General features: G+C 43.2%; 1 protein-coding gene across 1 annotated transcript; it reads right to left on the bottom strand.

Moving 5' to 3' along the window:
- Window positions 1-250: 250 nt before the first annotated feature.
- BAG2 (BAG cochaperone 2) lies at window positions 251-7,629 on the bottom strand. Its single transcript, XM_080998065.1, has 3 exons — window positions 7,277-7,629; window positions 2,067-2,176; window positions 251-1,455 (listed from the first exon to the last, which is right to left on the bottom strand). Exons 1-3 carry the CDS (start codon window positions 7,441-7,443, stop codon window positions 1,055-1,057), a joined length of 678 nt encoding a protein of 225 aa, XP_080854191.1. The 5' UTR covers window positions 7,444-7,629; the 3' UTR covers window positions 251-1,054.
- Between the last annotated feature and the right edge of the window lie 4,568 nt (window positions 7,630-12,197).

The following is a 12,197-nucleotide window of genomic DNA, read 5'->3' as shown; positions in this document are numbered from 1 at the left end:
CCTTCCTCACTACCCAGAGCGTTGCAGAAAACTGGGGAGCAATTTCCACAGTCATAACAGAGTTGTAGCAACTTACGACCAAATTGATACTTACACGTTAAGATTTCTGAACAGGTGGAATAATAGAGGGAGTGCGACTAGAATATAAAGTTTCTCACAATTTGCCTTGGTCCAGCAATTTGTAGCTCTCTATAGATAAAAATAAATAAATATAACCTTTACAAAAAAAAAAAAAAAAAGGCTATGGAAGTGTTTACAATGTAGAGTGCAATCTACTTTTATTAATTTTCAGCAAGAAAAAAGTGCACATCATTTTCTTTGCATCTACTGCAGCAATCCGCTTACCCCAGAATCCTCTCCCTATGCAATGCTCATTTACCTGCCTTTTGTGTGTGAGTGTGTGTGTGTGAGAGAGAGAGAAAGAGAGGAAAGGAAGTGTGCGATGTGACATTTTTGCACATGATGGTAGACACTGAAGCTTTCTAGAGAACAAAGCAAAACAGGGATTGAGGAGCTTCTGGAATTCAGCAGCGGATTTTTTTTATAACAGAAGTATCAAAATACTAAAACAGTTAACTGTACGGGAGCAAACCAAATACAGCTTATGAAAAGTTAAATCATTGGCACATCATCAGATGCCTACATTTTAATACTGATATCAAATATGGCTATAGCTACCTATTTTAATATATCCAGGACGCTACTATTCCCCACACAGAGTAAAATAGGCTGGATAACTGGGGGAAGAAAAGCAATGGATTGAAAACTGCTGGATGTTCATGTGCTTCTACAGTCCTATAGCTGCTTAATCCTGTATCTGCCGCAGAGTGAGGAAGCGCTTCATATGAGTCCATTTTTTTAATTGGTAGTCTTCTCACTGAGGGTAAAGTAAGGGAATTTTGCCAAGCTTCTTCCCTTTTAGCTATGCCTCTGTGCTCTGAACGCCCAAGAGTTGGTTTAAGGGCTACATAGACATGCAAGGTCCTCTGGTGTTGCTTTTTCCTTCTTCAAATTCCAGGGAAGCAGCAATTCTTTGATTTATTTGATTTCGCTTTTAATCTTTCCCGTTGTTGCAGAGGTGCCTTGCGGTGGATTTCTGGTGCTCCAATAGCATGATGGATTTTTCAGAGTTTTCTATGTTTCTGAGAAGAGTCTCTAGCCGTCTTTTGATTTTCTTCTGATCTTCTATCGCACATCCAATTACAACAGACTGGAATTTTTGGTTAACAGGTCCAGCAGGCACCTCAGATGTACAAGCACCATAAAGCGACATTAAGCGGCTCTTGGAGTCTTCCAAATCATCCAATAGTTTGCCAACTATTTCATCGATCATTCGTGTGGCATGTAATAGGGACTCTTGCTGCTGGGGATTTCGGATGGTTTCTACTGAAACCTCCACCGTGAGGGTTCTGCCCATCAAACGTTTAGCAGTCAGACTGAGTTCTTCTCTTTCACCTGCATTTTGAAAGTGAAAACGTTTTGGTTTTAAAGCTTTACATCAAACCAACGTGCCGTACTAAGTTGGAAAAGTCAAGCTAAACTAGTAGTATTATTTGTATAATTGCCTCTTCTACCGCACAACATAGAAGCTGGGAGTGCAATCATAGTTCTAGTGGGCTTGCCAAGAGATTTTCTCTCTTAGGAGAGGGTTTTGACTTGGCCAATATTGCAGCTATCCATGCAAAATAACAAATGTTTCACTACCAGGCAAAGGGGCTCAAACATTGTATGGTGTGTTTTCCAAGAATGTGAAATTATGAGTTTTATGAATGGTACACATTTGGTGTTGCTCCACAGATGGAAGGCACCCATCAACAATAACAAGGAAGGGAATAATTTTGGGTGATTTCTCCTGTCTCCCTGCAACCTTCTATTCCTTACCCCAATAGGACTGGGATATCCACACGCCCATGGCACTTTGGAGTGAATTTTGGGAGCTACAGGGAGTAAGAGAAATTGCCAAAAACAGCCTCCTTCCACCAATTGGCTACTACCCTATACTGTATATCTTTTTTTTTTCATTTGCCCAAAGTGAGTGAGTGATTCAAGAACTGCTGGACTCTTACCTTCACTAATGTTCCTCATATCCTGGCTGTTTTGTATGCCATGGATCATTTCTAGAAGTGATTCCTTTTCCTGCTCCATTGAAGATGCTGTATCGCGCAAAGCTTCAACCCTGGGAAGAGGAAAAACCAAATAGGAAGAGAGTTTGTAAACAATCAAATGTTACCCATACTGACGTTCTCTAGCAAATAACTAAAAATAATTGCTCATTCATGGCGGTACCAATTCATTTTACATTTAGAGTAGATAACTAAACTACTTGCGCTGCCCATATTTTTTCCCTAGCATGCAAATAAGGGCGGAAGAAGGCCGTTGCTACTGAGAAAATGGCACGGTGAAGAGATTCATCCACTTGTGGAAATTGCTGCTTTGGCCTTTTTGAATGGAATTCAACTACACACACACACACACACACACACACACACACACACAACTGCAATTGTGTTCCTGCAGGAAGGTTTAAAAACATTTTCTTGAAATTGGTTTGGGGTTTGCTTTATTATGGAACGAGGGCCAATTGGGGTAATCTCCCTCAGAAAAGTGATGCGGGGAAGGGGTTTAAACATGGCATGGCTCTTTTATAAAACTTTTGAGACTGCTGCTCATGGATCTGCTGAGTCATGTCTGTTTGATCCTCTGTTTCAGCTTCAGGAGAAGTGGTGTATTTAGTCATGAATGTCTACAGAAAGACATTTGCACTAAAAAAACGCTCAGTGTTATGAGAACTGTGTTCCCTGCTCCTGAAAGATTTAATGGGTCTCTTCTTCTACTACAATGTATGAAGAGGCTTTTATGGGTCAAATCAATGCTGTGTGCATGTGTGTGTGTTTTTAACTGTCATGCCCACTGTTACATTCATTCACATATCTCATTAGAAATCCCATTAAAATATTCAAAGCCAACCTTACCAGCAGGACTAGAATTCCTAAAAGTGTGGTCTTCCGCTTCCACAGAAGTAACTTGTTATGCTGGAGTTAAAATTAATTTCACTATCTTGTCGATCGCCTACATTCATTCTACACCGACAGTGGTATGGTGGTGTTATCCCAGTGGAGTTTTATGTTCGAAAACAGAGAAGTCCGTATTGTTTTACACCTGTCTTTTCCAAACTGTTAACAAAAATATTCATGAAGCTAAGGTAACAGAAAAGCCTTGAGCTTAGTTCTGTGTTTGCCTAGTGCCTCTTCAAACTGCTGATGGGGGCTCAAATGATGGGGTGCTTTTTCGTACAAAACAATTATTCATTCATTAATAATATTACAGTGGTACCTCGGGTTACATACGCTTCAGGTTACAGACTCCGCTAACCCAGAAATAGTGCTTCAGGTTAAGAACTTTGTGTCAGGATGAGAACAGAAATCGGGCTCCAGTGGCGCGGCGGCAGCAGGAGGCCCCATCAGCTAAAGTGGTGCTTCAGGTTAAGAACAGTTTCAGGTTAAGTACGGACCTCCGGAACGAATTAAGTACTTAACCTGAGGTACCACTGTACATTTATATCCCACCTTTCCTCCAAAGAGCTCAATATTCCTCTCCAACCCATTTTATGCTCACAACTACCCAGTGAGGTAGGTTAAAACCTGTGAGTGAGAGACACTCACTGGTTCAAGGACACCTAGTGAGCTGCTTTCTGCTCACGGAAATTAGCATGGTGGAGAGAAAATTAGGCTAGAACTCCTTCTCTCAGATCTCTAGCTCTGTGTGAAGGGTTTGTTCTGTCAGGAAGAGTGTTTTATCAAGCGTGCAGCCACCTCGTTGAACGCTAGGCCTCCATCAACTAGCTGAACTTCCACAGCCAAACTGTTCACCTCGGCCCAGTCCAGTTCTAGGATATCCTCTCTTATTTTTCTAAGCTCTCTAGCTTCCTTTTTTGGAGATGGAAATATATGTTATGAAATGCAACAGCAGGAGCAGCAAGCTATTTCAGCTTCAGCAGGATTGGAAGGAGATAGCTTTAATGCTCTAATGTACTGTAATATAGTTTTCCATTTCTACTAAGCAGCAAACTAGTACTGTAGCATTGTTTCTTATTCAACAGGTTACAGCTCTGGCAGGGTTTGTTTGTTTGCTACCAGTGCCTTTAGCAGCAAGCTAACGATGCAAAAATTAAGTATGTGAACCCTTCACTTTATCACAGAAAAAGCTTCCTCGGCTAAGTTCCTTCAGGTCACACTCTTTTTAAGGCCCGAAATAGGACAGCTGGGGTGGGGAGGGGGGAGGCTTAATTGTGTGCCCTCGTTTGTTCCCAGGTTTTATTTTGTAGAGTCTATTTTTAAAAGGTGTCCTTTGAATTCTTCAAATGGTAAGAGCCTATTTCTCACCACCTATGCACACACCTGGATGTTAGCAGTCAGGCAACTCAACTGTGTGGCTTAAGCTCTGGGGAATGGAAAAGGATTGATAATGTTTCTGATATAAAGATTTCCCTCCCTTAAGGAAGTGGAGCTGGAATGGAAGGTTCCCATTTTGAATCACATATTCCTGACAAATTAAAAGTAAAACCCTAAGCATTGAGCAAATCCCATTGAGTCGAGTGGGGCCTAGAATCCTTAGGGCCCAGGCATTGCCAACAGAAAAAAGGTGCTGAGACTCCATATGGTTTGTGGAATGACAGCTGGGGCTCCCAGGTCCCTCCTAGTTTGGAACTATATATAGGCCTCTCCCACCATGGCACCTGTGTACGTCACTCATAAAGCTGGACCATCTTGCAGCAGCAAATTTCTTCCTCATTCTTACACAGATACTGAGGGAAAGTGTGAGGCAGCTGCAACCGGCTATGAAGTTAAAATGCCCCAACATCCTGCACGAGGTTGTAGCTCTTGGAGCTACACACGCACTCAGTTACTGAAGCATAAAATAATTGCTTGCATGAGGGGGGGAAAGCCATTTCAAAATAAACCTGCATGTACATATATCCAATCATATGGCACTATTCAGATAAAAACCACCAGGAGCAGCGAACAAATATTTAAAACAAACATTTAAATATTCAAATCAGCCATCAATAATATCTGTAAAACTCAATAAAAAAGGAACAACATAGAATAACAAAGGTCACACTGAACTAAAACAGTTGAGAAAACACTGAAGAAAACAGCCTAAGCAACTTTTATTTATTTTATTTGTTTATTTTATTTTGACAAAGTAATAATCATAAATAAATAGGAATAAAAATAGCATTTTTTTAATCTGTTGCTGAAATGACATTAGATAGAGAGGGAGCATTCCAGAGTTGGGGTGACACAAATGAAAAGGCTCCATCACAGTCCACCTCACTTCTGCATACAAAGGGGTCTCAGTGATGAGGACTCAAGGGAAGATATTAATAAACAAGGATGTATTTGTGGTGTTCAAGGTACCCTGATCCCAAGCTATTTAAACTTTAAAACTGAAGCCTGAAATGAACCAGGGGAAATGTGTTTCTATACAGCAGTTTCACTTAATGTTCTATTATTAACCGTATTAATTTCTGTTAACAGCCCCACAGACAGCGAGCACCTTGCAGTAAGTTGCAGTATTATGTTATCACCTCCATCCCCTTTGATATATGGCAGCAGAAGACCCCTATTTTCCGCAGCCTCCTATCTGACCTAACCAACTCTCCTGCATGCACCACCAGACCACCTCATCAGATGTCAATGAGTCCTTAGATTCAAATGGCAACTCAGCTAACAATTCCATGCGAAAGCTTCCAGCAAATCACTTCCAATCAACCTCTGTTATTTTACATCCTGACCACTGGCCAGGATGGGGGTAATAGGTGTACAGTGGTACCTTGGGTTACATACACTTCAGGTTACATATGCTTCAGGTTACAGACTCCACTAACCTAGAAATAGTACCTCAGGTTAAGAACTTTGCTTCAGGATGAGAACAGAAATCGTGTTCCGGCAGTGCGGTGGCAGCGGGAGCCCCATTAGCTAAAGTGGTGCTTCAGGTTAAGAACAGTTTCAGGTTAAGAACGGACCTCTGGAACAAATTAAGTACTTAACCTGAGGTACCACTGTATCACCCCGTCAAGAGCACTGATTTTGAAATGCTGGCTTCCATTTAAGGAACAAGGCCTTGTTTTTAAAGTAGGAAAATACCTTGTATGTGTGTATTAGCAACTACAGTACCTCTCCCCAAATAGTAATGACAAAGGTCAAAGTGCCTTCTGCTGGACCCTGTCTTACACAGATGGGTCCCCTCAGGCATATCCAGTAGTGGCAGCAGTTGTGGGGGGGGGGGGGGACTGAGAGATGGCATTTTAATTCTTCACGGTGCCCCAGAGTGCCAAACTCATGTCACTCTGGAAAATATAAATGGTGGCTTGCAGTGACATGCTGGGTGAGCCCTGACAGCTGCCCCAGGGTGTCAGGTGCTGATGCCTGCATTAAACTTAACATGTCTCTTGACACAATACACAGATATTAAAATGCACACAAGAGGTTTGGTGACAGAAGCACCCTTCACATATTAGGCTGAAAGTGGGAGAGCAGGACTGGGTGATCCATCTCACCTCAACTTTCATAAATTCAACTCAAGGAGAACAAATATTCTTCTCTTTCCCCCGACCCCAACGTGAACATTCCTTTTCCAACGGCAGAGAAAAAAATCCATTTTAAAAAAATAATCCTATGTGCATAGGATCTAAAGACATAATGGCTAGCAGTAAGGATGGCACACACGATCCTGCGTCCCCCTCATTCCAGTTAATATGTGGAAAGTGCCAGGATTTCAGACATCACTTTGGCTTGCGAAGCAATAATCGCTGCTTTCCCATGGCTGACACCGCTGAAACCATACCTGAACAACAAAAGGAAAACTGGCTGCGGGGGCTGAGACACCCGGAGGGACAAAGCAGCAGTTTGCAAGTTTGCAGAGCGATTCTAATCAGGGGATTATTAGAAAGATAAGATTAGTCAACCTCCCTCGCACGGGGCTTAACAGGGAGCCTGGCAAGTAACAAAAGCCAGCCCCATAAGGAAACCCTTCAAAAGGAAGAACCCCAACGGAGAGAAGAATAAGTCATATTATGATTTGACTCTGCTTTTTAATGCCCATTGCAGGAGAGCAGCTCTCTCTCTCTCTGCCTCCCTACTTTTTGCAAAGCTGCTAAACTCCATCTCTCTCTCCATATATATATCCATATATATATATATATATATATATATATAAAGCCAAGCCAGACCACTGTCCGCCCCCTTCCCTAGCCGAGCCCGGCGGGTGTTACCTCCTCTCCAGCTGGTCCAGGCACTCGAGCAGGCGGCTGGATCGGTCCGCCATGGAGGTGGAGCGGAAGAAGCGGCCCCGCAGCTGCCCCCCACCCGCTTGCTGCTGGCCGCCGGCTTCGGCGACGCTGGAGCTGCTCCTGGAGCTGCTGATCTTGGCCTGGGCCATGGCGGGCCGCGAGAGCCAAGACGTCGCCCGGTGCTGCTGCTTCCCCGCCCGCCGCTTGCCTGGAGAGCGTCCCCGCAGGCAGGCAGCGACTGCAGCAGAGCTGACACCCTACGCGCCGCCAAAGAAGGAGACGAGCCGCTCCCTCCCTTAGAAGAAGAGGGGCCCACCCCGCCCCTGCCCGCAAAGGGGGCGGGAAGCTCTCTGCACATGTTCAGAGGCGCTGCCGCCTCCCACAACCCATCGCGTTCTATCCTTGCCTGCTGGTCTCCGCACTGGAAATGGAGACTGTGGCTTAAGCTGCGCCCTAGGGGTGAGGGAAGCCCAGTGGTGTGTCATTCGTATTTGTTTAAATGAAGCCCTTTAAAGATAATTCCAGCCTTGGTGAGAGAGGTGGCTCCAAATGAATGCCTTAGAAGAAGGGCCATTTGTCTTCGTACTAGGCAAAGGGACCTTGTGTTGGATCAGCAACCCTCCTCCTTCCTTCCTTCCCGCCCTCTTTCGCGCCTTGCAGTGGGAGCGTCATGGGGCGCCATCCCTGCTTCCCATTAAGGACATGCTTCTTGGTGCTTTCCTTTCGCAGCTCAGCTAAACGTGTCCCTCTTGCTGAGAAAGTGGCTAACCTTTTTTCTCTCCATCATCCTGACGCATATCCTAAAGTGGAGAGGCTGTAGGTTTTTTTTTTTAAAGGGGGGGGGCACTGCAGTCCCTGCAGTCTCTTGAGCTGGAGCCAAAAGTTTGACAGAAACTTTACTCCCATTAACTGCACTGCAGTTGTTCTCAATTCTTTTCCCTCCTCCTCCTTAAAAAAAGAAAAGGCAAATCACCGGGGGGGGGGGGGGAGAACCCCCTGAAGATTTATTACAAACTTCAGCAGGACCAAAGCAATTTTAAAAAATATATATTTTAAACAAATATTATTTAGAACACATAAAACACAAAACCTTACATTAAAAACACATGACACAATGAAAAGGACCCAAAGGCAAGGCCACAGATAAAAGTCTGCAGTATAGTTTCAGGGTACAAAGTAAATTACTGTACACTGTACCCGAGTGGCTTAGCATAAATCTGCAAAAGGATATTGTAGATATTACCACTAAATATTTGAATCTTTAAAAAGATCAACTGATTAAATAACTGCGCATTAAAATTTGGATCCTGGCTCCCACATACATCATAACCACAATTAAGTGAAACCACAAAATAAATTAACTGTGGAACTGTTGGTCTCATCTCTATCTCCTGGTTAGGACAAATTTCATTAAGATGAATCTGCTTTCAAAATGTTCCTTTTATTTATCAACCTACCTCTTAAACATGAAGCTGCTCCTGCAAGATGGCAGAAAACAATACTAAGCATTACTCAGTGTGGGAAACTCCATGAGTAACAAAAAGGAATTAAATTGGAAGGGGGTGCACGAGTTGACTGGCATTGGTAGGATTCTTTCTGATAAAGCAACTATAGCAGAACAAGAAGAAATCCAGGTAAATTTAGCTAACCTCTTGTAGTTTCAAAATAATGACAAACATACAGGGATTGAACCTGCAACCTTGGTATGGTTCTTGGCTGTTTTTATTTTGATTACTTTGAGTAACATTGAACGTTTCCTGAGAAGGGTACTTGTGTAAGAGAAGGTATAAAAAAAAGATGCCCAACGTACTCGGTTTTGGCTGGTGTGAAAAGAACAGAAAGCAAGCTAGCAGCAACTAAGTGAACTGGGTGACCATCCTGCATATTGCGCTCATCAAAACATTTGAGAGATGAATGTGCCCTCGCTGCATATCAACCGTGCAATTCATCCTACAGAAGCTACAAGATCACTCCCGCCCCCCGCCCAAATTTCTAATAATGTCTTGTCATTAATTTTTGGGCTAATAACTGAAAGAAACAGACCAATGTTTGCAAAACTTCCTGAACTGGTTTGCTTTGAGAAATCTTTTACTCCGACAACTTGACGAGTAACACTGTACAACCTTATCTTATGTACAGATTCACACCCCGTATGTGCATCAGTACACATGAAGGAGACTTCATGTGATGATCTGCACGTTTGGTAGAGCCTCAGCATCTTTGGAGAGGCTTGCATAGGCTTCTTTGCTGAAGATATCCACCACTGGGGCTGCTCCTCGGTCACCATGTGAAAAGGCTGTCATACCAAGTTTAGAATATATTGCAGGATTTAAAACAGATTTGTTCATTATCATAGAACTGATTACTAAACCAGATCTTTGCTCTTCATACAATATAGTACGTTGCAAGTTTGCTAAGAGCGTGTAGTGATCAGGTGGGATTACTATGAGGAATTATGAAATATGGAGGAAGCCATTGTGTCAGCAATGAAAGCATTGCGTTGACTGGGTTTGATTCATTGACAATAATTTCTGATCAAATCCCACAAGCCTCTGCACCTCTGCCATTTGCTTTCTCTGCGCCTGACAGGCACTTATAAGCTTTCTAAACACAGACCAGTTGCCGGTTGCTTCACCAGGCATCCTGGGTCATAGATAGTAGGTAGCTTCTTTGATGTACCTTTCCTTGATTTTGTTAATCTTAAGGGCCAGGAAGAGAGTTCACAAGGGGATGGTAAATACTACCTGTCCTTCCTCTCCTGTTTACTGCTGTTTATGACCTCTGGAGTTTGCTAAAAGCATTCCTCCTTGATTCCTATTTTATTTACTCTGAACTATGTATGCATGCTCAAGTAGGAAATAGTTTCTTTGTAGTTTTAACTTCAGCTTTGTCCCCATGTGGGGTTTTTTGAAATGCTCAGAGGAAATCTGATTGGTTCTTACGAACACTGTGTAAAAGTTCTTTTGTGAGTAATACGACCTGGGCCAAGGGGTGGACAGTATTATTATTATTCGCACTGCCTCCTAGAGTCTTGCTGGTCAAGTCTCGTGTGTATTTTATTAATCAGAGTCCACTCCTTCCTTGCTTTTGGAATGCAGCAGAGAGTTCTGCACTGGAGTCAAAAGGTGGGAAATGAGAATCATGCTGCCTCTCCCTCTAATGCATGAATACCATAGACAAGCAACAGATTCTTCGTACTTTTGGGCTGCTCCTTTGAAATGAGGGTTTTTTGTTTCGCCTTAGAATTCTGAGGATGAAAAGTGCGTTAAGCACATCAAGTGCATTTGAGCTCTTCCTGAAGAACAGATAGTCAGCATGCATACAAGAATTGCAGCCCACCAACCTCTGGCTGGGAGGCAACCACCAAACTTTACCGAAGTGCCATTGTCATGGAAGTTACATACAGTATCCAAGAGCTGTTTCTGCTTTAACCAGTGTGGACTCCCAAGAAACATGCCAATATTCTCGTCAACAGATTAGGAGCAAAAATTGTATGTTGTGATTTTTGAAGGAAGTTGTATTACAACCCATTCTCCTAATAAAGTTTCAAAACAGGATCCGACTGGCAGTCTAGTACATCAGCTTGGTAGCAACATGGCCTGCTGCTTATCGAGGGAGCCCGTAGCTAACTGGCTAGCTACAGAGGAATGCAGAAGTGGGAACAGGGAAAGTTATTCGCCAGGAATAGTACAAGCTACTACAGTGGTACCTCGGGTTATATACGCTTTTGGTTACAGACTCCGCTAACCCAGAAATAGTGCTTCAGGTTAAGAACTTTGCTTCAGGATGAGAACAGAAATCGTGCTCCAGCAGAACGGCAGCAGCAGGAGGTCCTATTAGCTAAAGTGGTGCTTCAGGTTAAATACAGTTTCAGGTTAAGTACACACCTCTGGAACGAATTAAGTACTTAACCCGAGGTACCACTGTACTGTTCCAGATCCAACAGCCCAGAAAAGTGATCCTTACTAGGCCAAGGCATAACCCTTTCAACCTTAAAGAGAAAGGAAACTGTTATGAGACATTCTGAGCACCTCCATTAATAAATGTTCAAGTTTTCCCATTAGAGTGTAGGTTAAAGGTAAAGGGACCCCTGACAGTTAAGTGCAGTCGCGAACGACTCTGGGGTTGTGGCGCTCATCTCACTTTACAGGCCGAGGGAGCCGGTGTTTGTCCGCTCCGCAGTTTTTCTGGGTCATGTGGCCAGCATGACTAATCCGCTTCTGGCGCAACAGAACACTGACACCAGAGCAGTGCATGGAAACACTCTTTATCTTCCCGCCAGAGCGGTTCCTATTAATCTACTTGAAGTTTTTGGTGTGTTTTCAAACTGCTAGGTTGGCAGGAGCTGGGACAGAGCAACGGGAGCTCACCCCATCGCGGGGATTCAAACCGCCGACCTTTTGATCAGCAAGCCCAAGGCTCGGTGGTTTAGACCACAGCACCACCTGTGTCCCCTACAGAGTGTAGGTTACATACTTCTAAAGGTAGGTCACTTTTTTTTAGGTGGGAGCCTAGAAAACTAATGAAAACAGTGTGCCTCTATATGGAATACCCTTCTTAGCAAGAGTGAGCCTTCCCAATCAGGATAATTTGCTAAAGGTTCCTGACATTTTTTTATTGTATTCATGGGGTGATATTGTGTGTGTTTGTGCGCGCGCAGTTTACTGCTGCAACACAAAGTTAGATGGTCACTCCAAAGCAGTCCTTCAAGAACCCTGCACTAGAAACAGTGATTTAAAATTACCATCTTTTGCATTCAACACGTCTATGCATGAGTCAAATGGCATTTGACTGAAATGAGGACATACTGCAAAAAGTAACTAATATTTTAATTATGCACAAACGCAAAATTATGTTCCAAAAAATAACCACAATAAATTAACCATGTAGGAATGTAGAAAGG

Source organism: Podarcis pityusensis (assembly GCF_964106645.2).
Source record: "Podarcis pityusensis genome assembly, chromosome: 3".
Lineage (NCBI taxonomy): Eukaryota > Metazoa > Chordata > Lepidosauria > Squamata > Lacertidae > Podarcis > Podarcis pityusensis.
The sequence above is the reverse complement of the archived record's forward strand: the minus strand, read 5'-3'. Positions and strand labels throughout refer to the sequence as shown.